Source organism: Sylvia atricapilla, chromosome 14 (genome assembly GCF_009819655.1).
Source record: "Sylvia atricapilla isolate bSylAtr1 chromosome 14, bSylAtr1.pri, whole genome shotgun sequence".
Lineage (NCBI taxonomy): Eukaryota > Metazoa > Chordata > Aves > Passeriformes > Sylviidae > Sylvia > Sylvia atricapilla.
Genome location: NC_089153.1, coordinates 7884445 through 7909397, shown reverse-complemented (window position 1 = coordinate 7909397; position 24953 = coordinate 7884445). Strand labels below are relative to the sequence as shown.

Genomic DNA, 24953 nt, shown 5'->3' with positions numbered 1-24953 from the left:
TCATCGACGGGAGAAGGGATTCAGGGCTCGGGGAAGGCTGGGGGCGGCGGAGCCATCGCCGCGCTCCCACCAAGCGCTGATCTCGCCCTGCCGGTACCGCTCCGCTCCGGCTGCGGCGGCCCAGGCAAATAAATGGAAAAAACCGGGACACGCCTCCTAAGGGAAGCTCCGCAGCCCGCGGCGGAGCAGAAGCGGTGCCCGGGGAAGGCTGCAGGGATGCCGCGGGAGGCGGGGCTGGCACTGTCCCCCGGGTCCCCTCCGGCCGCGGCAGCACGCACCGCCCCGCGGGGGCCGGCCCGGGCGGGGGCGGAGCTGCCCGCACCGCCTCTGCGGAGCGCCCGGCTCCGCGGGACACCCGCGGGCTCCGCGCTCGCCATGCGCGACTACGATGCGGCCACCGCCTTCCTGGGCGAATGGGGCCGCTTCCAGCGCCTCGTCTTCTTTCTGCTCAGCGCCAGCATCATTCCCAATGGCTTCAACGGGATGTCGGTCGTGTTCCTGGCCGGCACGCCCGAGCACCGGTGCGTCGTGCCCCGCGGGGCCAACCTGAGCGACGAGTGGCGCAACGCCAGCATCCCGCTGGAGCTGCGGGGCGGGCAGGAGGAGCCGAGCCGCTGCCGCCGCTACCGCCTGGCCGCGCTCGCCAACTTCTCGGCGCTGGGGCTGCGACCCGGCTCCGACGTGGAGCTGGAGGCGCTGGAGCAGGAGCCGTGCCTGGACGGCTGGGAGTACAGCCGCGATGTCTATCACTCCACTATCATCACCGAGGTGCGCGGCCGCGATAACACCCCCGCCCCCGGCCGTGCCGGGCCTGTCACTCTGTCCGGGGAAGGGCGAACAGGGAGCGGGAACCACCGGGTGAAGTGCCCGTGGGAAGGGCTCCGGGTGGGCACGATGCTGCGAGGAGCGGGAGGGATGCCGGGGGTAAAGGCTGACGAAGGAGCTGCCCGCCCTCGCCCTTCCAGCTGTGCTTTCCAGCTTGTTTTACTCCGAGACAGGTTTGTGTGCAGGGAGAGGCTGAAAGCCTACTGAAGCCTGGTAGTTTCCTCAGTGCTGCGTTGATGGAGACTTGGGCACGTTCAGGTGAAGACACACCCAGCCCGTGTGGGGCCGGAGCAGAGCGGACCCTCGCTGGCCCCGCTCCCGGAATGCCTGCGGCCGTCAGCGCTGGGCTTGGTGGGCGCAGGTGCCGTGGTCACTGCTGTGACAGCCTGACCTGCCTGCAGCCGGGTGCCCGCTCGGTTTGTAAGGCTCTGCGGTGGCATCATTTGTACAGAGTGTCATGTGGGAACATCAGCAGTAAGCACTTGTTTGGGTCCTGTGGCTGTGCCATGGTGTGGTGGCAGGGACGTGCTGTTCTGTAATGCTAGCATGGAGCTCCGTTAGAGGAGGAAAATGATTCCTCTGAAGCTGCAGAAGTGCTGTTGCTGTTGTTGGTTGTGTAAGGGATTTCAGGGAATAACAGGCTCACCCTCGGGCCAGGCAATGGCTGCTGGCAGGCTCCAGGGTCCTTCAGCCGAGTGTGCCCCGGGTAGCCAAGGACCACCCTCCTCACGCACTGGGGAGGAATGGGTGTGGAGCCCTCCTCACAGTCCCTGTGACTCAGCAGCAACATCTGTCACCAAAAAAAACATCGCAGGATGGCACAGCCAGGCAAGGTTCTGATGATGAGGTGAGGAGTCTGTGTGCCCTGAGGAGGACGGTCTGTGCTGGGGGTGTGCAGACACAGGCTCAGCCACATGCCAGGCAGGATGTGGGCAGGAGATGTCAGCCTCCTGTCACCTGCTCAAAGGGGAGTTAGTGGCACATGTGACACTTGCCATTTGTGCTGGCACTCTTACTCAGTCACTGGAGATCCCTCACAGTATCAAACCAAGGCAGGGGTTCATGGGAAGCTTGCCATGCTCCTGGTTTTGGCTGAACTAAAGCAGCAGCCTGGCTGCTGCCCACATAACCCACAGGCTGGCACGGCTGCATGGCGGGTGCTTGGTGCCACCACTGGCACAGACAATGCCACTCTCACTGCCAGAGGGAGGTCAGTTTATCCTGGTGTGGCTACGAATTTGTAATCTCCGTTTTGGAGTCAGTGCTTGCTCTGGGAGAGGCAGTAAATGAGGCAAAAGGAGGAGAAATGTGATTCTTCTTAATGAACAGTAAGTAATTTATGTTGGCAGATGCCAAACAAGAGCATTCTGTGCAGGATTTGGAGGGACATAACAGTGGGGTTTGCCATGGGGCCTGGGGCGTGCCAGAGAGGCAATAGCACATTTAGAGATGGAAACCAAGTGCCAAGTTCCCATCTGTAAGCCAGATGGAAAAGAAGGATGCTTGTTTTGTTGCAAAATTGTAATGGACATTTGGAAAAAATGCAGAATTTGGTTTCAAAAGAAGGAAAACAGGCACTGATTAAATGCTGGAAAGAGGCAGTTTAGACAAATTTGAGATGCTTATTTTTGTACCCAACATTTTTCTCTGTATTAGGAAAGACAAGCCAAGACATGCCATCAGAAGAGCTGAGTGAAGAAACAGCTTCAGTTCAAGAGCTCAACTGAAGAACAGAACTTGATGGTACAGGATTAAGTGCTGGAGACTTAATTTGATTCATCCAGTTGCATTAAATCCTGTTATTAGTGCTGGTTGAAGGGAAGTGGGACATACCGTCTCAGCACCTGTGTCACTTGGTCTGTGAGGACATGTTAAACACTGGGAACAGAGAATCCCAGTCTGAGTCATTTTCATGGTCTTAAAATGGAGATGGTGGGGAAAAGTGAATGTGTCCACAGGTGATCTTTGGGCCAGGATGATGTAATAAGAAAGGGGCTGTAAGTGTAATGGTGAGCAAGTGGAAATGTGAGTCATTGTGGGGCCAAGAGTGATCCCTTTGCTGAGATGAAAGGGCTGCAGGGTTTCCTTTTCCTATTGGCAGCCTCCTGGAGTTTGTTACATTGGTATTCTTTTCTGGAACTTAATCTGCTTTTCTTTTACTTCGAGATAATGATGGTTAGATCAAACATGAATTAGAGGCTCAAGGACAAGCACTGATTTTGCCCTTAGGAGTAGGCATTACAATCCAGTCAGTTCCCTTGAGCCAGGCTGTCACTGCTCCCTGGGGATGCACTGAGCTGCTCTCCACCCCTGGGGCATGGCATGTACCCCAGACACCACTTTGAGGCCCCAAGCTCTGAGTGTCAGAGGCTCTGCTGGGGCTACTGGTGTGTCACCTGTGTCATCCTGCTCAGTCCCTGTTCCAGCCCTGGCACTGATGTTAGTGAAGGCAGAAACCAGAAGCTTTTGGGACTGGCAGAGGCAAGAGACTGGATAGGAATTGCTGTGGTTTGAAGGCATCTGAAGGTTTTTTCTGTTCCATTCTGTTAACAGCTTTTTCCATCAGTGGAGAGCAGCCCTGCCCAGCCCTGGAAGCCCACCCTGTGGTCACGCATGGAGGTGCTTGTGCTTGTCACTTGTGCACCGAGCAGAGCTGGTCTCATTGCTGGACATGGTTCCCGGGGAACAGGATGGGGCCATCTGTGAATAATTAACACTTCTTGAGTTATTCATCTTCAGCTTTACTCTTGGAAACAAGTTCAGATTTTCCCTGCTTTGCAGCCCCACCCATTTACACAAGGCTCCACAAGTGTTTTCTCCTCTGATGTGAATGGGTTGTACCCAGGATATTAATTAGTGATTTCTGATTGGCAGGGGGCGGCATTCTGGGGAGTCAGGGCGCCTTCTCCAGCAATTTGAGTTTTTCAGAAAGCTCATCCATCTCTAGTGTTCCTGTCAGTAGCACTTAGCAGAATTGGCTCTTCCAGTAGCTGGGAGCTTGTCGGAAAGGGTTGTGGGGATTTGAGGAGAATAAAGTGATTTAATAACAGTGTTCTTGAGCAGCTCCTATTCCTGGCATTCAGAGACCTTGCTTGGAATCTTACACGAACTTTGCTCCCCAGTCTACTTTGCCAGAGACATTACAGTATTACTGATTTTCTGGTTAATGTGTAATTAGTCCAGTAGAGACAATCTGGAAGTTCCAGCTGTAGGCAGCTCAGCTGTGGCTGGGCTGTAGCTCCTGTAGCCATGATGTGCTTGGTGCTGTCTGTGATGGATGCAGCCTCTGAGGAAGGAGTCAAGCAAGCTACATTTCACTTTTCCCTATACGCTGCAGCACTAGTGAAACCTTACCATGTTGGTATGTGGTTGATCACTGGGCAGTGCCATGGCATGAGCCTCAGAGTGCCTACGATGGGAGGCTGGAACTTGGGAGTTCTGTAGCTGTAGAGTAGGGCTGTGTTGCTCAGGTACCATGCGATATTGGAACTAAAATAGGTGGACTGTTCACTCAGCAGCTTCAAGTATACTAAAGTCAGATGGATTTGATGCATTTGTGTGTTTTCTGGTCAAATGCAATGAGTTCCTGTAAATACTAACCCCTCTTTGGACAGCCAGTTGCTGTGTGCTGTTTACACATCCCCCAAATCTGAAAGACTTGACCCTGTACAGTGAATTTTTGCTGGGTATGCAGTATGTCATGGGGGAAAATGGAATGAACACCTGGATAGGAGGCATTTGGCACCAAGGAGGTAATGCAGTTTCATGGGCAAGTTATTATTTAGCTGGGTTTATTTTACAGTCAAAGTGCCTTTGGCACCATGGAGACATTTTGAAAACACTGATCCTTAACCTTGAGCAGCTCAAGTCTGAAGGTCCAGGAGCAGGTGCTGTGCTGGTGGCCCCAGACCAAGGTGCTCAGCACCCAGATAATTAACAATTTGTATGAGCTGCAAATACTGCTACACTGTTAATCAACAGCTTTCCCCTAGTGGGAAAAGAAAGGTGCAGCAGGATGTGGTGAAAGACCTCTGTAGTGTCCTTTTAATGCCATGTCTTTTGTAGCTGAATTTTGCTTAGTTTTAAATATTGGACTTGATTTCTACCGATCTTCTTTACAGAAATCTGTTCTCTTTCACAGGTGAAGCAGATCCCTGCATCTGTTTTTCACAACTAGCATCCTTGAAGGTACCAGAGCCCCACTGACCCACATGCTAACTTCCACCTTCTCAAAACACAATGCAGATAAGTGCAGGTGTGTGCCCAGATGAGCCCACACTTCACCATCTCTCCCTTCCCAGCAGGGACAAGTAAATACCTTACAGAAAATTCTGCCATAGGGTTCTTTTTGTTCTTAATCAGATTTCAGTCACATTTTAGTCCACAAGTCTCCTTGTTCCTGCATTGAAGATATGTGTGCTCCTCAGGAAGAGGCATGGACTGTGTTTTTAACCTCAACTTCTTTTTTTGTCATGTAGCTGGCGTTACTTTGCTGGGCAAAGGGCAGAGGTACTTGACTCCCCTCTGCTGGCAGCGTACTTCTGTCTGAAAATAGCCATTAATTTTATCTCTTTCCTAAATTATAGTCCAGAGCAAACTGCATCAAACTACACCAATTTCCCCCTTGTTTTGGGGTTTGCCTGCCTGTTCTGCAGCAGCAGTGAAGCTCATCCACCAATCCACTGGTGGTTTGCCTTTGGCAGGGCCTGTGGTGCCATCAGACAGCACCTGAGTGTCTCTGTAACACAGGAGTTGCTCCTTGTTGACTGCAGGTGAGTGAGGAGCCTGAGCAGCTCTGATGGCAGGTTTCTGATCCGTCACCAAGCCTTTGCCTGTGCTTGGCCCATCCATTCTCCAAGCAGGGGGTGACTGTTGGTACGGGTGATGGCCACACTCTCTGATAGCATGGCTAATTATTAAAATTATGCCATACTTAATCTGTGATCTAACTAGCTTACATTGTGGTAGAATTATCTGATCTGACAGTGACATGTTTGAAGCCTCTCCCTAAATACTCCTGGCAGGCATGCCTTAGCTAAGAGGTTAGTCACCAGGAAGGGAGCAAGCCTTGGCAGAGACACGCTCAGCTGTAACTTCAGTGGACAGAGGCTCATGATGCCATTTCTTTTTTTTTTTAAACCTTGTCTGAGGTTATGAGTAGTTTTAGGTGGAAGTTTCCATCCTGGCTCCTGTCCTAAGTCTGCAGCCTCAGCCAGCTGCAGTCATGAGGCTGTGAGTGATGGGTGGCAAGTCAGCGATGCAGGCTGTGGGATGGTACAGAATTTGGTAACACGTCAGTGCAAGAAAAGAGATTCATTCTGTGTGTCTTCTTGCATAGGTTTTGTCAGCCCCAGAAGTTACAGAGATGCAGCAGGTTTTGTGCTGACAGAGGTAAACTGGAAGCTGTCCTTAGCTAGGATGGTTCTTTACCCTTCTCCATTGCTCTTTTTCACTGGTGGAAAAATATCCAATTTTTCAACCCCTTGGACCATGGGGAGCCAGCTCCGGGGGTCTTGTGAGTACCTGATGGGAGGATTGTGCTGGAAACAGGTCCAGGGCAGCCCCTGAGCTGCACACATGGGCTCCCATCAGGTTTGGCATTGTTGGCTGCTCATCTCCTTCAGAGGCAATGGGGCTGTGTCAGCCAGCTGCTAGTGTTTTGACCTCATGGAGTTGCCTGGGGAAGCAATCACTTCCCCTTCTTTTTCCTGTGCTTTAAGCAGGGTGTTCCAACAGTTCCAACAACCAAGAAAACAGTGCCAGTGATGGGTGGAAGTGTGGATGTGGGGAAACAGAATTCCATTGCATGGAAATGTGTGTGTCTCCAACCAGCAGCTGCTGTGCTGGATGAGGCTCTGTGCAGCACTGGGGCTGTGTCTGAACTCAGGCCTTTCTCTTGCAGTGGAACCTGGTGTGTGAGGACGACTGGAAAGCCCCACTGACCACCTCCCTCTTCTTTGTGGGTGTCCTCATCGGCTCCTTCATCTCGGGGCAGCTCTCAGACAGGTAACGCTGTGGGCAGAGCAGGGCAGACCTGGGGCATTTATTTTTAAGAGACAAAAGGAATGAAATGTCCAGTACTCTGAGTTCTGATCAAAATTAGGTAACTGGCCTGGCTTCTTCAAAAATTCCATCCTGGTCTACCCCAGGTGAAGGATTTCTCTCTCTTGGGCCCTCCAGAGCCCAGGGACTGATCTCCACAAGGAGCTCATGTGACTGCTTTGCAGACTGATGCAGTGGGTTTCCCTTTACAACCTACTTCCCATTTGTTTCTTTATCCAGCCTTTTTAGTAGTTTAAAAGATGCTGGGTTTTGTTGCACATTAACTGATAATCCCTTGTTAGAGCTGCAAGATACAAACTTGCCCTTTGAATGGAATCTCTGCCATGGGAGAGATGGTTTGGTAGCAGTAGGGTAAGGACATATGAGAGGAAGGAAAAATGATAACCTGTAAATGATAGCAACTGTCACTAAGTAGATATAAATGTAAAAAAATCATTACAGGCATTTGATAATTGTCTCAGCAGTACTGAGGTTTTGGCCTTACAAGCGTTGAATGCAGAATATATGTTCCCTCTGCAAATCTCTGCTCCCCCCTCCATACTGCCCTCAGCCCTGTGTCCACACTCATATGGTGGGATCACTGACCCTGCTTTGACTGCTGTCTGGGAATGAGGATGGCATAAGGTAGCAGAGTTCCTCTGGCTGCTTAGTGGAGGGGTTTCAAAACTCACTGGGAGTCTTAATCCTAAAGCCTCCAGCATTAAATTCCATGTGATCTGAATTTAATCGCCTGACTCCTGCCCAGTGCAGAAGTCAGTTGGTGTTACTGTTTGAAAGGGAGATGAGATAATCACTAAATCCCGGTGGTGCCATTTGCCCAGTGGGAGCATTTGAGGAAGTGTGTGTGCCCTGGTGGCAGCACAGCCACTGAGAGCCTGCCTCATGCCTTCCCACATGAGATTCCTTGAATTATTTGGGGGTTTTGTCAGTAAAGGGTTATGATCTGAGCCTGTACCTAAGCAATTTCCCCATGACTGCTACAGAAGCCTTTCCCAAGTGAAGGGTTGGTGCAGGCAGCAGACAAGGCAGCCTGTGCAGCATCTGTGCCCACAGGTATGAAAACCTGTATGTGAGCTTGTCCTGCCTCTCCAGGACAACATGCCACAAAATCCTAATGCAGAGAAACAAATGCCAGGAAGGGTGCAGTATGTCTGGCAACTCAGACTGAAACCAGTTGACAAAGCTATTTAGCACACTCAAAGCATAATAGTGTTGCAAAGTATAGATGCCAATAGCCTAAAAGCCGTCATTTCCTAACTTTCAGGTGTGTGATTTGCAGTTTGCATGTGTCTCCCTATAGTACTGTTGCCTAGTCTCCTTAATCTCTGTCTAGTGGCTCTCTGAAGTTTCTGCTTATAGCTTTTCTTCTTTGTTTGTCTCGTGAGTCTTGGAAATTTTAACACTTTCTAGTGCATGTAAAAATAATAAAATTCTTTAGGATGAACAGAACAGGTTGTTATAAGATGCATCACTTGAGATTGGATATTTGTTCTCCTTTGTGTCCTCTTACATAGCCCCCACCATAAATACATGCTGTTTCAGTAATAATCTTTTTCTTTACCAAAGGTTTGGCAGGAAGAATATCCTTTTTTTGACAATGGCTGTGCAGACTGGCTTCAGCTTCCTGCAGATCTTTTCCACCAGCTGGGAGATGTTCACAGTGCTCTTTCTCATTGTGGGGATGGGACAGATCTCTAACTATGTGGTGGCCTTCATTTTGGGTATGAATATGTTTGCATTAGATTAAATGTTTGCTTAATGTACTGTTACTTTTTTTCCCTCTAAATGTGGATCATTTAATTAGACAGTGGTAAATCTTCACTGGTAAAATTCCTACTTTATGCCAGTATGATTTTATTTTGCTCTGCAATTCTTCAAACCAATACTTTCTTTAGAGAAAAAGAAGAGAGCAGGAAGAGTCTAAATAAACATCCATTTCATTCCTCTTTGCAGAAGACATTCAAGGCAGCCTTCAGGGTTTAACAGCAGCAGCAGGTCTGAGCTAGAGAAGGCATTTGGGTTCATCCCTGCCTCCCTCTGCACTCTCTGCAAAGAGAGGTCAGTGCATACCTGAGTGCAAAGCCTTGGAGCAAACCAGCAATTTCCAGGCACAATAAGTGTCAAGGGGACCAGAGCAGAGGAGATGGGTGGGTGCCAAAGCCCCATTAGCCATAAAGTTATTGCTCTCAGTGTTGAGATCGGTGATAAAGACCGAAGTGTTGGAAGCTAAGGTTTGCTTTCTTTTCCATGGGGAGTGTAGGAAGAAACACCCAGCAGTTGCATGGCTGCAGTTGCTGCCTGGGGACCCTGAAGGGAACAAGGGACCCCACAGAGCCTCCCACTGGACACAGGGGTTTCAAGAAAGGCAATTGCATGGGTACATTATGGGGATGAGTGATGCAGGTCTCAGGGAGAAAACTGGGATTTGCAAGCACTGTCTTTAAGGGGGTATATAAATATATATTTGTGGCCATTTTTAAACTCCTGGTGTCGACATTACAATTTGTAGATAGTAATGTGAGCTAGATTAAAATAGTACATTACTAGTTAATGCTGGTCTTTCCTACCCCATGAGGTTTAATGGGGGAAAATAGTTCAGAAGAGCATAATATGAAGGCAGTGCTATGAAGAGGATACAGCATTGTGTCCCCAAGCAGCCATGAGTCACTGCTGCCTGTGGCACAGGGAGGATTAAGGTCAGGCTGTCAGCAGGGAGATCCTTTGTTGCCATCACCATTGTAACTGTTCCTGCCATTGCTGTCACCATTGCCACTGCTTCCAGTGTCCTGGTAGTTTAATTCTTGTGTGGAGCTGATAGAGCAAGAGCAAATGCCTGCCGTAGGAAGGCTGGGAGGTACCACACTGGGTAAAGCTGAAAAGCCTTTGGAAGCACATGGGTTGTGTAGCACAGAGTGCAGGTTCTGATCAGGCAGGAATTTAGCTCCCAGCTCCCTGGGAATGTGGGGCACAGCTGGATGTGCATTGGGATGTTGTCTTGGTGCTCATCAGAAGCAAAGCTGGAAGGCAGGGCCAGGAAGACCCCACTGGGCAAATGCTCCTACTGTTGAGAGAGGGGACTGAGTCTCCCTGGTTTAATTAGTTAGCTGTTGTTTGCTGGCCCTTGCCCCATTGTTGTCTCTTCTGCCATCATCTCCTCTGTAGAGTTGTCACAGCAGCAATGGCTTCCAGGGGGCAGAGAGGCAGATTGCTGGGGCACTTGCCAGCAGTGCAGGTCATTCCCCAGCAGCCTTGAGGCTGCTTCTGAGGGCAGGATTAATCTAAACTAACTTACACCTTAGCTTCCCCATTTAAGTGAGCCATCAGCTGACCATCTTGGGTGAGGAGGGAGGTACTTCCAGGGGGTGGTCCTTCCCACCCTGCACTCTATAGCCAGTGTGTCCCATAAGCACTGTGACTTCTGCTTGTGGCAAGGCAAACCCAGGAGCTTCCAGGAAGCTGCACATGATAGAAATACTGAATAGGAGAATACACCTATAAAAAGAAAAGTAACTCCTTAAGAAAGCCCATCCTGATTACAGGAGGTGCTGGAGATACTCCTCTTGTCTCATCCAAGAGCAGGCAGAGCTGACCTGTGTTTGGGAGGGAGCAGTGACACCAGCACCTGCAAAGGCCCTGTTGACCCTGGCTGTGCTGCAGCCCTGGCACCCTCCATTCCCAAGTGCAATGAGTTTTTTCCAAGTTCAGTGCAGGTTTCTCTTGTCATTCAAACTTTCAACATCCAAACCTCTGTTGCCTCCCCATGAGTAGCTCAGACCTTGTTTCAGTATCCTTAGGCACCCAGGCTCATGCTGCCCTTTACACTGTTGCCCACCTTCATGGACATAGTTCTCCCCTGAGCTGTTGGTGAACTTCTGTAGTCACTGTTAGAGGTTTTTCAACCACGTGTTGTGAAATTTCTGTCTTAGCTTTAGGTCTCAGTTTTTCTCTGTGATCAAGACTGTTGTGTTCAGGTTCTGGGACTGTAAAACACTACAGAGATTTGTGAAGGCATGCTGGTATTGTCCAAGAACTGTTACTCCATAGCTAGGAGAATGAGGGAAGAGGAGAGGGAGGAGAGGCATCATCTCACACTGGCTTTGAATTGACAAAAATTATAATGTAATATTTAACAGACTTAAACCAATGTTTCAAGTATCAGACCTCTCCCAAGAAAACCCCTCTAAACAAGAGCAAGTCAAGAGGAAGATGGTATAATTTATCCCCCACACTCATTTTATCCCAGCAAATTTTTTTTTCAGGTTTTACTGTGACTTTATTCACTTACTCCAGGTTTCTGAAATGAAAATTCATGTAACTGTCAAATAAGAGGGTTTTCCAGTCTTGGGTACTTTTTCCATCTTCTCTGAAATAATAAATGTTGCAGTTCTTGCCACCCAAGTACACTCTCCACACTTTGTGACCCTCCTGTCACAGTCACTCAATGTCGTTTGCATTTAAGTTGAGTCCAGCTCAAACTGTGGCAGCTGTGGCCCTTGCAGTGCTCCTAATGTGAAGCAGAGCTCTGTAGACCAGGGGCTGAGAGCTGAAGGAGAAGTGAGGTGAACCTGAGGGATTCACTGGATTCTATTAAGTGACTGGGTGTTTCACTGTAAAAGAATTTAGGTGCTGTTGAAGGTTTAGGACTGTCTCCGTTTCTATTACTCAATATTAGGTTGCTGCATGGTGCAATGGCTGTAGGATGCTTTCCCTGATTGCTGCCTGGCTACTGGAACAGTAACATTACTAGAGGATGGCATCTTCCCTGGTTCTCTCCTTCAGCCTGTGCTGTGCCAATCCAACATTCCACCCTTTCTTCTGTTCCAAAAACTAGGTGGGAAATTTGTTTCCACCCCACCTCACTGTAAATTCACATCCTTCCATCCCATGTCAGTCTGCTGTGCTCAGACCTCTGCTCTTCCAGAAGTGCCCAGCATCTTAAATCCAGATGGGTTAAGTGGGGGAGCAGGATGTGTCCCAGGTCAGCATGTGGGGAAGGCTCCTGGAAGTCTGCCGACCATCCCCCGTGCCTGTCCTTATCTGTGTCTGCCGACGCATTAATCAAAGCAAACAGAAGTAGCTTCTTTATCTGAAGGTTCCCAATACTCCCAGCAGCTTTTCTGTACAGGCAGGTCTGTGCTGTGCTGCTCTTTTCTAAGATTGTTTAATTTATTTTTTGTTTGTAAATGCAATAAAGTATTTAGTCATGCTTGAAAACAAAGAGTTAAAATGCTAATCCAACCTCCCTTGTTTTAAACAGGCACAGAAATTCTTGGCAAAACAGTTCGTATTCTATTCTCTACATTAGGAGTTTGCATATTTTTTGCAATTGGCTACATGTTGCTGCCACTGTTTGCTTACTTCATCAGAGACTGGCGGATGCTGCTGCTGGCGCTCACTGTCCCGGGGTTGTTCTGCATCCCGCTCTGGTGGTGAGTCCATGCCGAGGCCACTCTTCCCACCTCCCCTCCTGCCTGAGGCTCTTTGGGCTAGGTGCTGGGTGATGGCAGAGGGTCAGGGAGGAGGGGCACTCTTCTATTCGCCGTGTGAGAAGGCTTTGCCTTTTTTTTTTTTTTTTTTCTTGAGTTTTTCTTGAGAATTTTAAGCCGAGTGACTCCCTAGAGAGCCTCATTGGTGCTATTGAAGCCCTGCTCTTTTTAGCTGGATAGAAGCACTGAAGGAGGGTAGATAGCCCTATTTGGTTGCTGCCTTGGGCATCTGCTCTTTTCTGAAGGGACAGGTGCTTCAAAATAGGAAAGGAAAAGCAAAGTATCAAACTCTTAAAATAAGGATACTTCACAACAGGAACAGTACTTTCATATTATTCAGGGAACTCCTTTCTTTTTTTGCTATCTTGAAAAAGTTGTATCTGTAAGAGAGCAATTAGCATCTTTATAACAGTTAAGTGATTTAGACACACTCTTCTATAGTCTAAAAGACCTCCTGCATGTCCCAATCTTGTTAGAAGTATCTGCTAGTGGTTTGTTGGTTAGTTGGGGTTTTTTTTAACCTTAGTCTTCAAATCAAACCTTTAAAGTGGTTTTCAGCTCCACCTCTGCTGTCATTGGATTTTAAAGACAGTCTGATTCTGTTTGAGGGTCAGTTTTCTTATTTCACTTCAAGTGTTCAAACCCCTTCACCACAGCAGCATTTCCCTGTGCACCAAACAGCCGTTCTCTGGGGAGGCTGGGTTTGGGTGGGAGCCTCTCAGATGTGTGCTGTAAAACACAAACTGTGAGGCACTGGAAATTTGTCCCCAAGGCATGGCTTCAGAGTCCTGCTTTGAAATCTACGGGATGGGAATTCCCAGGCCTTTCAAAAGCTTACACTTAAACTTTCCCAAAACTTTCTCTGACAGCACTTTGTCTGGGGCCTGTGTGGGGGTAGATGGGGGTCAAGATGCACTGGCAAAGCTCTGCCAAGGCAGGATGGTGTTAGCTGGCATTTTGGCATGTGGACCCACTGCTTCCACAGGCCATGTGACTTGCACATCTCTCTGCTCTGTACCATTCTTGCTCTTTTACTCATTTCCCTTCCAAATTCCCCAGAAGGTTCCCTGCATTATCTCTGCAGTCTCAAGACCCTCAGCTTTCCCAGTAAGAAGAGCAGTGGAGGCAGCTCATCTTACAGAAAATCCCATTAGTGATTAATGATCAGATCTAAATCATCTGATGTTTTTAATTATTGACCTGGCTTTGAGTCAGTCTTTAGAGTTCATCAGAAAAGGAGTGTCTGACCTGCTTTTTTTCCAAGGAGAGAAAAAAGTGCTGCTGGCTAAAGGGAGCAAGATAGCATCTGTTAAGACCAAAGGATTTAGTTAAGGAAAGTTAAAGTTTTCTGTCCTTTGTTTGATGCTAATTCATTCAACATGTGCCTGTAATTGATTAGAAAATGTCATCAGCTCTGCAAGGGAACACTGCCCCTGCACTCTGCCTGGGAGAATCTGCCGCAGAGCTGTGGTAACATGGTGAGAGGTTTGTATATAAGATTCCTGTGACACAGAACTTTTAAATACACATTTGTGCATATTTAAAGAATTTCCACATTGTGTGCAGTTTCCTAAGAATATTTTTGATTCACACTGACTAAGCTACCCCCATGCTTTCTGTCTATCTGGTGACATCTGGTGGACATCAATTATTCCTTAAAAAACACCACTGAGGACAAAGCAGCTACTTAAGCATGAGGATAGGTCCCATGTATTTGAATTACATTGCCCACATGCTTCTGTGCTGGCTGTCTCGTGCTGTAAGCCATCTGTGAGATCCTAGTGTAACTTAGAGGCACAATAAATATGTTATTTATAACTTGTTACTTTTGGGAAAACACTGAGTCATTTTCTCTGAAACTTATTACAGGATTATTCCTGAGTCTCCTCGGTGGCTGATCTCCCAGGGAAGACATAAGGAGGCAGAAGCTATTATCCAAAAGGCTGCAAAAATAAATGGCATTCCAGCCCCAGCTGTGGTTTTCGATACTGCAGAGGTATGTTCCATACATCCTGGTGCTTTAATTGGCTGGCACTTCCCCATTTGGCTGCTTGACTTGTTGGGAAATGCCAGCAAAGAACTGGTTTGCTCCAGCAGCTCTTGGGCTGGCAGTGACTGCGGTAAGTGCTGGGTTAGTGAGATCAAAGTGAGAACCCAGAGGGAGGATTTATTTGTTTGTTTTTCACAATAAAGTTCTCTTCCTCAGCAGTGGTTTATTGTGGTTTTCAAACCAAGGGTGACCCAGATTTCTTCATCCTTTGAGCACTGTAAAGACCCAAGGAAAATGTGTTTGTGCCCTTTTCAGTTTGGTGCGTTATTAGAGGTCTGCAGTTCAGCAACAGCCCTTTGCAGGAGGGCTGTGTGGGGCACCCTGAATCAGCATCCCCGTGAGCTGGGGCTGCGTGGGGCCTGAGGGACTCTAAAGGTTGTACAAACCAGCCAAAGCACCCGAGTGCGACAAGGGGACTTGAAAACCATGATGTGAGTGAAGACAGTGAAGAACATCAAGCTCTTCTTCATAATTGTGTTTTTTCTCTATTTCATATCTATTGGTTAAAAGAAGAAAATCTAGTGCAAACCTGGCAGCCCAGCAAGCCAGGGAGCAGCATAGCCACAGTGGTTCCTGTGCTTATCTCCCCCTCTACTAGCTCTGCCCTCACTGGAGCTCCTCATTTGCCTCACAAAGAAGCAAATGATTTTTCTTGTGCAAAGACTCTTCCAGCCTTGTGTCAGCAATGGCCGTGTGTCTATAGGTCAGATCTTCCTCTACTGCCTTATACTGCCACCTGCATTTTGTCTCTCCTGGTGGAGCAGAAAGCAAAGCACTGTGTGCTCCTCTGCAATGTCTGCAGGACAAAGATGCTGTGAGTTACCCCTCCCCTGGGCAGGATCCGTCACTTGGCTGTCACACATGTTTTCGCTGAAGATCTCTTTCTGAAGTGGAAGTTTTAGTGTAAATTGAAATGAATGTTCCAATTATGAGAAGCTCATTCTACACCAAGTATGGAAAAGCACTTCTCTTACTTCACAGCCAGGCCTCAGAGGTGTTTCAAACTGGGGACGACTTTTTTGGATTGCAGCATTTTATCATTCCTGCTTTATTTCTTAAAACAAGGAGACACACACCTGCTTCATGGAAATTTTGTGTGCCAAAGTGTCTGTCCAAAAAAACCTGAGGATGATGTCTGCATGCTGAGTCTCATGTTGGAAGTATTTTTCAAACATTAATAGAAAAACGCTCCTTGGAAACCATCTAGTCCTAGGAAAGGGTATCTCTTGGATAGTCCTGTAGGGAGAAGCAGAGTGAGTTGTTCTTTGGGCCTGGGGGAAGCCTGGCCACAAGTTCTGGCTTTGCCCTGACAAGGGCAAAGTGTGCAGGCAGAATGCACTCTATTGCCACCCAGAAGATTCCTGCTTCAGGCCTCAAACTAAACCCTCCAGTGCGGTGTGATGGATCCTCCTATGATGTGCCCTGGCCACCTCACCAACCTTTCTCACCTGTTCCTCTCCCTGTCAGGGTGCTGGCAGGCAGCAAAACTGGGTGATTTCCTACATTCATTTCACATCACTTATGAAGTTTAAAGAGAATGGATACTGCACAGAATGGACAAAAATGTCTCTGGTACTGAGGTTACTTCTGGAAGTACTGTGTGAGATCCCTAAGGAAATGTTAACTCATCTGTCTGGTCAGCTGATACTCCTTTCTAATTAATCATCGTGGTGCAATGGAAACTCCTATGAGTACAGCTGGGTGCAGAGACAACTCCACCTAAGGACTGCACTCCCTGGTGCAGAAGTGGCCCTTGGGCTGACCAGTTATCCCCTGATAGTCATAACTTTGTAACTGCCCAGATTGTGGGTAGCAGAGGTTGTTATTAGGTGTGTGGGAATTTTTTTGGTTTTGTTTTCCTTTTTCCTTCAGATGCAGGATTCGAAGCCTCAGCAGCAGCAGAAGGCTATCCTTCTGGACCTATTTCGAACCCGAAACATTGCAACTATTACTATTATGTCATTACTTTTGTGGTAAGGAAATGTGTATTCCTAAAGTACCCAGGCAATAGAGCCGTTTCTGACTTGAGGCCACAGGTTTAGATAATAAGTCTGAGCCTCAGAGCCCAGCTCCAGTGGTCATTGGCTGGTACATGGCCCTCAGTGTCCTCACACCCACACTGCATTAATACACACAAATATGGAGACAGTAGCCTTGACTCAGGTAAAATAGTTAGAAAACTACATGTAACAAATGTGAGTATTTTGAAGTATGTTCCCCCTTTTTTTTTTTTTTTTTTTTAATGCTCCCCATCTCTGTAATCTCTATTTGAAAAAAAGCGTTCTTCTTGAAGCAAAGGCAGCAACTCAGTAACATAACAAAAGCCAGACCCCTGGCCAGCACTTTTGTTCTGTTTCCGTACTGTGCCCATCTCAGTGAGATCCTGGTCCCTGCCTGGGCAGCCACGAGAATGAGGACCCAGTAATGCCATATAGACAAACCAGAACTCTTTTCTATCCATATTCCTCCCAGCAGAAAGGAACTGGCTAGTACATTTGGTAAGGCATTCCTGAGATTTGAAACCTGAACATCCAGCTCTCTCTGAAGATTAAATAAGATATACTGGAACTGCTGAGGGTGGGAGATCCTGACACTAGCTACAAGTAGGAATGTAGTTGGCTTGGGAACCTTGCAAGAGTTTCATTGTGTCATTGAGTCCATTGCAGTGAAAAGCCTTTGTGAAAAACTTCCACAAAGCTTTTAACTTGGTGTAGTGTATGCAGGAATGACAGAGAAATCCGAGGTGTCTTCAAGCTGCTGTGAATGTGATCACTGAATGGGATGACAGAATTAGAAAGGGGGTTGCCACTGAGACTTTTTTAAGCCACAGTGCCTGTGGCGGTGCTTTGCGATATGCTATTTTTGTAACACGATCCAAGGCAACACTGGAGGCATTCAGAGACTGCTATTTCTGGAATAATTTGGTTTTGTTGCTTTTCTCAGGTTTTTCACATCAGTTGGTTACTTTGGCCTGTCCCTCAGCACTCCAGACTGGCATGGAAATGCCTACGTCAACTGTTTCCTCTCAGCTGTTATTGAAGTTCCAGCTTATGTCATCGCCTGGCTTCTCCTCCGCTCCCTCCCACGCCGCTACTCCTTATCTGGCACCTTCTTTTTAGGGGGAAGTGTTGTCCTCTTCATTCAGCTCGTTCCTGCAGGTACAAAATTAAATATGTGACGTACGTATACGAAACATTCAAAATATGTTATGGTACTGTGTAATAGTTCTGCAAAATTGCTGGAAACTAGGATCAAATTTAGAATTTGAGGTCAAGTTTATGCTGATCCCTTGCAGCCTTTGGTTTGTTTTCTTTTTTTGCATTTATAAATGCTGAGTCACACTCGACTCTCATTTATTGTGTCAAATTACTGAGCTTTATATAGTTCAGAGGGAACCAGCTTCTAAAATGAACACCAAAACTGTACTGTGATTTACCTGATTGTGCTTCCAGGCTACAAAAACCTCATCCATATTTCACTGTGTGAAAATCTCCACAGGATTTTGTGAAAAAGGGATGGGTTCAAGCTTGTAGTTTATTGCTGTGTAATCCAGAGTTTTGTTTCATTTCAAGAATTCTGTTTTACTTGAAGACAACCAAAATCTTAAAAATTCAGAATAATCTTAGTGTCTGCATTATGCTTATTGGGGACTTTGGAGTCATCTAGGGATGGGATTAATACTTTGTGTAATTTAAAAAACCTAAAACTAAACCTAAACCTAAAAAACCAAACTCATGACTTTTTGGAAAAACACAGCAATTCAGTTTTTGGATGTAGAAGTAATACAGGTAATAAGCACAGGGCTATTTATTCACCTTGATTTTATTTTTTCTCCTCCAGAACTTTATGTCCTCTCTGTTGGACTGGTGATGCTTGGGAAGTTTGGCATCACTGCTGCCTTTTCAATGCTCTATGTCTACAATGTGGAGCTGTACCCGACACAAGTGCGGAACATGGCAGTGGGAGCGACTTCCACGGCCTCCAGGCTGGGCAGCATCATTGCTCCTTACTTTGTCTACCTGGGTGAGATAGCATTTTTCACACCTTGCACCACACAACTGCCCAGAGAAGTTGTCTGAGCTTCTGTACTGCGAGCTTTAGTTTTAAGTTTATTCACTTGTGGTCTCTTCAGTTCCTTCTCTGAGCTGGGGTGTGAGTTCACTGTCACACAGGGTAGAAATTAAGTGGAGCTCCCTGGGCTCCACAGAAGGATCAGGCACTTCATTCCTTTAAGGACTATTCATGTATCACTGAAGTGGGTTAGGGCTGATCCAATACAATGGTGGTGTTTATGCAATCGGAGTGGCTGAAATGATAATCACATCTCAGGATGCCAGTTAGTTTCCCAGGAGAGGGTGACAAGAACTGGTCTTGCAAGTAAGGAAAGGTAGCAGTAGGAAATTCATGGCATGGTACTGTCCCTGTGCATCCTGAGATGGGTATGTCAGGAGATAAACCAAGTGAGAATCCAAAAATTTCCATGATTTGTGCTCTCTAAAGTAATACATCGAAAACATACAGGTTAAGTAACATGAAAGTATGTTTACCTGAAGTGAGTTTTTTTTTTTCAGTTTCTAAGCCAGTCACCTCAGTATTCATTCATTTTGCTTATTGCTCAGTGTTTCTGTAAGCAGAATTATTGATTTCCTCATAAGCTTTTTTTGACACTTAGTGCCATCACATTCTGAGTGCTGCATATATATTAACTGACAAATATTTTTTGGTTTGTTTTTTTTCTTGTTTAATACATAAAAATATTCCTCATGTTGCAGACAGGAAAGAGTGACAGAGGCTAGGGGCTAAGGGTGAATAAGGCTATCTGTGAATACCTACTGTTCAGTCTAGGGTGCTCAATCTCCTCTTTCTTTCATTCACACATGATTTATTTCCTCCTGCCATCACTGGACCCATGTTAACTCTCTCTGCCATTAATGAGTGTCGCTTCCTGCTGAGATCTTTGATACAACATGAGCATGACTTTGCTGGCTCTGACAAAACATTGCTGGTGTACTGCTGAGGGGTTAGTGCTGATTCTCCATGCCAGGAAAGTGGAGAGAAGATGACTATCTGTAACTAATCAGTGTTAGTTACAGATAGAATCACCTCTGCATTCCAGTGTAACTGGAACACACTGTACCAAAAATGATGAAAATACCTTGTCTTACTTTCATACTTGTACTGTGCAAATGTAAAGTAAAAAGGTCAGCAGGACTGTGACTCTCCTTAAGGTCTTCAGTCTCCATTGCAACACTAAGAGAGAAATGTAGACAAAATAACATTTTTACTGATTATTTTTTGTGGGTTTGTGGTTTTGTTTTGGGTTTTTTTCTCACAGGTATCACTGGGCTCAGTCTTTAAAAAATCTTGTTCCAGACATCAAAATAGTTTCTTAAACTTTAAGAGGTTTTAGGATAAACTTGTCAGCTGCTGCTATTTGCTACAGCTAAATTAGGACCCTGTGGTTCATCCAGTTCAAAAACACAGAGATCAGATCACAAACTTCGGCTCTGTGAGACATACCCAGAGGTCCTCTCTTTAATCTGAGTTTACTCCATACATTATAAAGCATATTGCTCTATCTAAATCTATAAAATAAAGCTGTCAAGTCCAGTTTGGTACTTTATCTTCAGTATTTTAACTCCTAGCTAATCCCTTTTCTGAAAGACCTTTTCATTGCTGTGCTGTTGTGATTTGAGGATCTTGCATTCTGCCTAAACAGTTGTGTGCCAGCTTGAGGGTGCTGGCAGAGGCTGCTGCCTTCAAGTCCAAAATAATTTTCTGAGTAGACTGAGGTCAGAGCCTCATGTGTGTCTTTGGAAGTCTGATGTTCTCTCCCTTTGCAGTAAGGAAGGCATTAAAGCATTTCCCCATTAATGAGCTGTTAGTCTGTAACTGACCTGTTAAGCTGACTTAGTCTCTTCCCTTCTTTTGCACCAGCCCAGCAGGATATGTGATCTCAGGCAGTGATGAGTGCTTCATTGCTTACAAGCAATTTTATTCCCTTATACTGTATTATTTAACTGAGGATTTGGTTTTTGATGACAGTGTGGTACTGACGGCTCCAGCAGAGCTATTGCCTTGCAAAGATGTTGATTATTCCAGTTGAAAATATTTTTAAAACCCAAACAAACAAGCAAACAAAACCCAAACAAAAACCCAAACAATCTTCAAAACCCAAACAAACAAAGCAAACTACCCAAACTTTTAGTTGCTACACAAATGTGGGGGTTGGCATGCAATTATGGTAGATGTGGCCATCCAAGAGCACATATTGAAACTTTAAAATTGAAAACTCCTTCGACTGCTGACAGGTAATAGATGTAATTCAGCTTTGGATTCACCTTTGATACCGATGAATCTTTCAGCTAATTATTCCAAATTAATTCTGCATTACATCAATGTCTGGAATATAAACTTTACATGTGCGTTTGTCAGTTGTGGACATTAAGTACTGTTGGAATGTTCTGTGTTCTGCCAGGTGCCTATGACAGATTCCTACCATATATCCTGATGGGAAGCCTGACCGTGCTGATTGGGATCCTTACCCTGTTTCTCCCAGAGAGCTATGGCAATCCACTGCCCGAGAGCTTTGAGCAGATGATGAAAGTGAAATGGTAAGGCAGCTTTCATTCATCCCATGCTTCACAGGAATTCAGAACACAGTCCCTTTTCACAATCAGGAAACACGTTTCTTCAGGTCCTCTGCAAAACTTCAAAGCTTTCCAAGTGCTCTTCAGATTGTTTTCTTTTGGGTTGTTAATTCGATAGACAATGACACCATACAATTTCTCCAGAATGTCTGAACCCAAGAGCGGATGGGTGCTGGCAAAACAAGGCTGACCTTCATAGCACCTTGAGGCTGTTGTTTCAGTTTGCCAGACACTTTCAATACCATAATATCATTTAATCTCCTTAACACTTCATTTAAACTATTCCTTTAAACTATTTATTTAGTAGGATTATATGCATTATGAGACCCTTCATTCTTCCAGTGTAATTTCTTTAGGTACTATTCTTAATTAAATGCAGGATTTCAACATCTAGCCTCTTTCTGGGCAGCCAGAGACAAGCCAGGACAGCTTTTTCTCTGGTTTATATGATTTAGCTGTAAGCAATGACAGTTCTCTTGTCCCACCAACATTGCTATTTAGGGTATCCCAAACAAACATTTCCACTCAAATCTATGCACATCTGCTACCATGTGAGAAAAATTCTTAGAGCAGCAGAGGGAAACTGAATTAACCAAAGAGCAGCTGCATAGGCACCATTCAGTTCAGTGAGAACTGGTATTGGAACAGACTTTGCCCCTGTAAGCAATAATAGCTTGAAAAAGCTAGAATTCCCTGTATCTAATTCCTGGTCAGTATATGGAACTGTCGTTATGCTTAAAAAATAAAAATTCCTAGGTCAGGTTCCTTGAGAAAGGACATTTTGCTCTTTATCACAGTTAGGGAGTTCTTACATATCTCATCTGTGGCTTTTCAGCTTTGCAGTTGACAAACTGTTGCTAGAAATCCTAGAGTCAAACCAGATTCCCTTTGGAGGTTTCTTGAATCAACAGCCTGAAGTAACTGAATTACAGTTGCTGAATTATGTTCAAGTTCTAAGCATTGTGTGCTGCACTGCTGCTGCCATCCAGCAAGGCACACTTGGAACATTATATTTCATCTAATGTATGTATTAGCATTGTAACGTTGGAATGGTGCTTATAGGAGAGGGAAGTGTCTGATGACGCCCTGGAAAACTTTCTCAGTCTTTTACTTGCTTTCAGTTTCAGAAATGTGGAACAAACCACAAGCATTAGGAGTTCCAAGGCGAGTCCTAAAATTCTGATAACACCTTTGTGAAGAAAGACACACCTCTAAGAGGGGCTGAAAGAAGAGCAATGTCATCTCAAAGTGCATTTTCTGCCAGAGGAAAATGAACAAAACTGAGGAAAATGAACAAAACTCAACAGCTACTGCACCATAGTCGTTATCCCCTGTGCTGCTGTCCCCAAATTACATAATGTACTGACCAGATGCTGTCTACTCCTGTAGGACTATTAGTCTGTAATTCAGTGTCCTGTTTCCTGGGGTTTGTCAGCAGACACAGTCCCAATTGAAAAATGAGGGGCTGTCTATGCTAAACACAAGTCAAGGAACAAGCTGGAAGTAAGTCTTAGAAATAACACAGCAGTGACTCCAGACAGTCAAGTACTCAATAAACGCTACTGAAAGGAGGAAAAAAAAAAAAAAGCAAACAACACTGGGGTTTTTTTCTCACTTTGTTTGTTGACTGGAGGAAGAGAAGCTGGGTGTCTACCTTTCAAAACCTGAAAGAAAGATCCTGGCCTCCTCTGAAATCTGTGACCAAAGCCTATAGACTAAGTGGAGTCAGAATTCATTTGTAGCAGAGCAGACATAGACTTCCCTTCCCATAAATGGGTTTTAAACATAACATCAGAGTGGCTTTAGATGTCTCTTGCTTTTCCCAGGGCCTGGGATCCCCCTGTTCCTGTAAAAGCTGCTGCTTTTTCATAAAGCCTGAGCCCACCCCAAATCTTCAGCTTTGTGAATCTTCAGTGTCTTTGGGAAAGGGGGAAAATCTTGAGCACTGAGTAATGACTATTATTTGCTGACTTTCTGGTGGGTCACACCCACTTGCAGAAGTGAGCTGTAGCAAATCTGTGATCCTGTCCTATCATGCCATGCTGTTATAGCTTTCAGGTTTTTCATGGTATATAGGCATTAGCAGTTTTTTAGATCTCTTGGGGTGTTGTTTTTTCTTTTTCCCGAAGTATTTAATTTCTCCTTTGAATATAAACCACTTTGTTCTGCACCTTCAGAGGACATTCACTGCAGTTTCGAAAGCTTTCACAAAATCTTTGTAGAATTTACAAACTTAAAGGCAATTTGATGCTCACAAAAATCTGATTTTCTGTACTGGGTATGTCCACCTTCAGCTATTAAAAATTCAGAAGGACTAATTTGGGACCACAGGGGTTTAAAAAAAACCAAAAAACCCAACACCAACAAAACCAGTGTTTTGTTTTTCAAATCCTATAGATTATGTATGTTTGGTTTTTTGGGGTCTTTTTAAGTTCAGAAAAACTCGATTGGATGAATACAATTGTAGAGCTCAGAGCTGTGCTACTACTGTTTTATGAACACTACTTTGTTTGAAGAGTGTAATTTCTCTTATTTTTGTATTTATTGGCTGTATGTGCACTTCTTGGTCACCTAAAGTCTATTAGACCTGGTGATTTTTATCCTCTATAAATAACAATTATCCCTGATTCACCTTCTGTAAGGGCCAACAAAAGCACATCTCTAACGTATGAGTTCAGGGTAAGTTGTCTTGTGCTGGCCCTTGGCACAAGAACGAGGCTCTCCCTGAAGTTCAAGCACAAATATTAAGCTTTATAACAAATGCAAGGAACTTGTGCAATTAACTCAGGCTGCTTTTGGGAGTGGAAATACTATTTTTAATTTCTTGCAGTTATGCTTTTGCCATAAATGTAACATGGCATGAGGGAACCAGTGTTCTGTGACTCCTGATCATCTCATCCCTTCTCAATCAATTTCTCTAATAAGAGCAGTATTTAATCTTCCTTTTACTTTTACAGAGTTAATCTTAAGTACTGTTTAGATGTAACTAAATTTCTGAAGAAAGCCTTTTTATCAGCATAGGATAGATTTGATGACTTGCGTTAAATATAGGTGGCCATATTTTTATGAAGATTGTTATTTTGAGTCTTATGTGATTGTAGGGTTGGGTATTTCTAAAAGGTAAATATTTTTGTACTCTTGAACCTTTCAGTATCTTAAAACCTGTTTTTCCTTTTTTAAATAAGAAAAAGTACAGTGGTTTTTTAAATACCATTTTTAACCAGTCACATTTTTCTTACTTAAACCATTGATCTCAAGCTAGCGTAACATTTTAGGTTTTTTTGCAGCAGATTTAGTAATCTTTCAGAGGAGTGGAATGTCCTTCTTAGAAGTGTGTGGTGTTGTTATAAGGCCTTATGGAGTCTGAGTGTAGTGGAAATGAGGGAAGCCCAGCTGGATTGTTCTCACTGATGCAGGGGTCATCTCCCTGTGTCTCATCTGTACCCTCTGTTACTGGGGTCTCTGTACAACCTTTGATCCTCAGCTGAATTACTGGATCTGCTCATGCTTATATGAAGCTGTAGTAATTGTCAGTCATTGACCTCTGTCTTCATTGTAATAAAAACGTGCACTGACATTGTTTCAACTTGCTGCTTCTGTGGATTCTGTTTGAAGATTCTATTTAAACACTTGGTGCCAAGGATTTTAAATAAATAAATAAATAAATGTCCTTAGTGAGGATCAGGCATGAAAAAAAAATCCTAAAATAGACTCTTTTGCCACTTAAGTTTTTCCACTTGGGAAGATTATGATGGTGTAGTTCAGTTTTTCTACCTATCACCTCCAAATCCCTGGAAGCTGACCCTGGTCAGGCTTAAGGATGATTTTATGATTTAACTCCTATTATATCATTCATTTTCCACCTCTGAGATTTTTCAC

General features: G+C 45.3%; 1 protein-coding gene across 6 annotated transcripts; it reads left to right on the top strand.

Annotated features, from left to right (window-relative positions):
• The first annotated feature begins 281 nt into the window (after positions 1 to 281).
• LOC136367414 (solute carrier family 22 member 4-like) lies at positions 282 to 24660 on the top strand. 6 transcript variants are annotated; one of them, XM_066328985.1, is made up of 11 exons: positions 283 to 768; positions 4967 to 5013; positions 6728 to 6831; positions 8455 to 8609; positions 12146 to 12317; positions 14244 to 14370; positions 16297 to 16397; positions 17368 to 17582; positions 18265 to 18447; positions 20903 to 21038; positions 22196 to 24660. In XM_066328985.1, exons 1-11 carry the CDS (start codon positions 414 to 416, stop codon positions 22269 to 22271), a joined length of 1671 nt encoding a protein of 556 aa, XP_066185082.1. In that variant the 5' UTR covers positions 283 to 413; the 3' UTR covers positions 22272 to 24660. The 6 variants fall into 6 exon arrangements, with proteins under 6 accessions (XP_066185081.1, XP_066185082.1, XP_066185080.1 ...); XM_066328988.1 differs by lacking the exon at positions 283 to 768 and adding an exon at positions 1045 to 1083; XM_066328984.1 differs by lacking the exon at positions 4967 to 5013 and having other exon boundaries at positions 282 to 768; positions 12194 to 12317.
• The last annotated feature ends 293 nt before the right edge of the window (positions 24661 to 24953 follow it).

Excerpts from the sequence above, each read along its gene's own strand:
- LOC136367414 (XM_066328985.1), top strand. The coding sequence starts at position 414 with ATGGGGCCGCTTCCAGCGCCTCGTCTTCTTTCTGCTCAGCGCCAGCAT. Across the intron at positions 769-4,966 it reads ACTCCACTATCATCACCGAG|GTGAAGCAGATCCCTGCATC; the intron begins GTGCGCGGCCGC and ends TCTCTTTCACAG. Across the intron at positions 5,014-6,727 it reads CACAACTAGCATCCTTGAAG|TGGAACCTGGTGTGTGAGGA; the intron begins GTACCAGAGCCC and ends TTTCTCTTGCAG.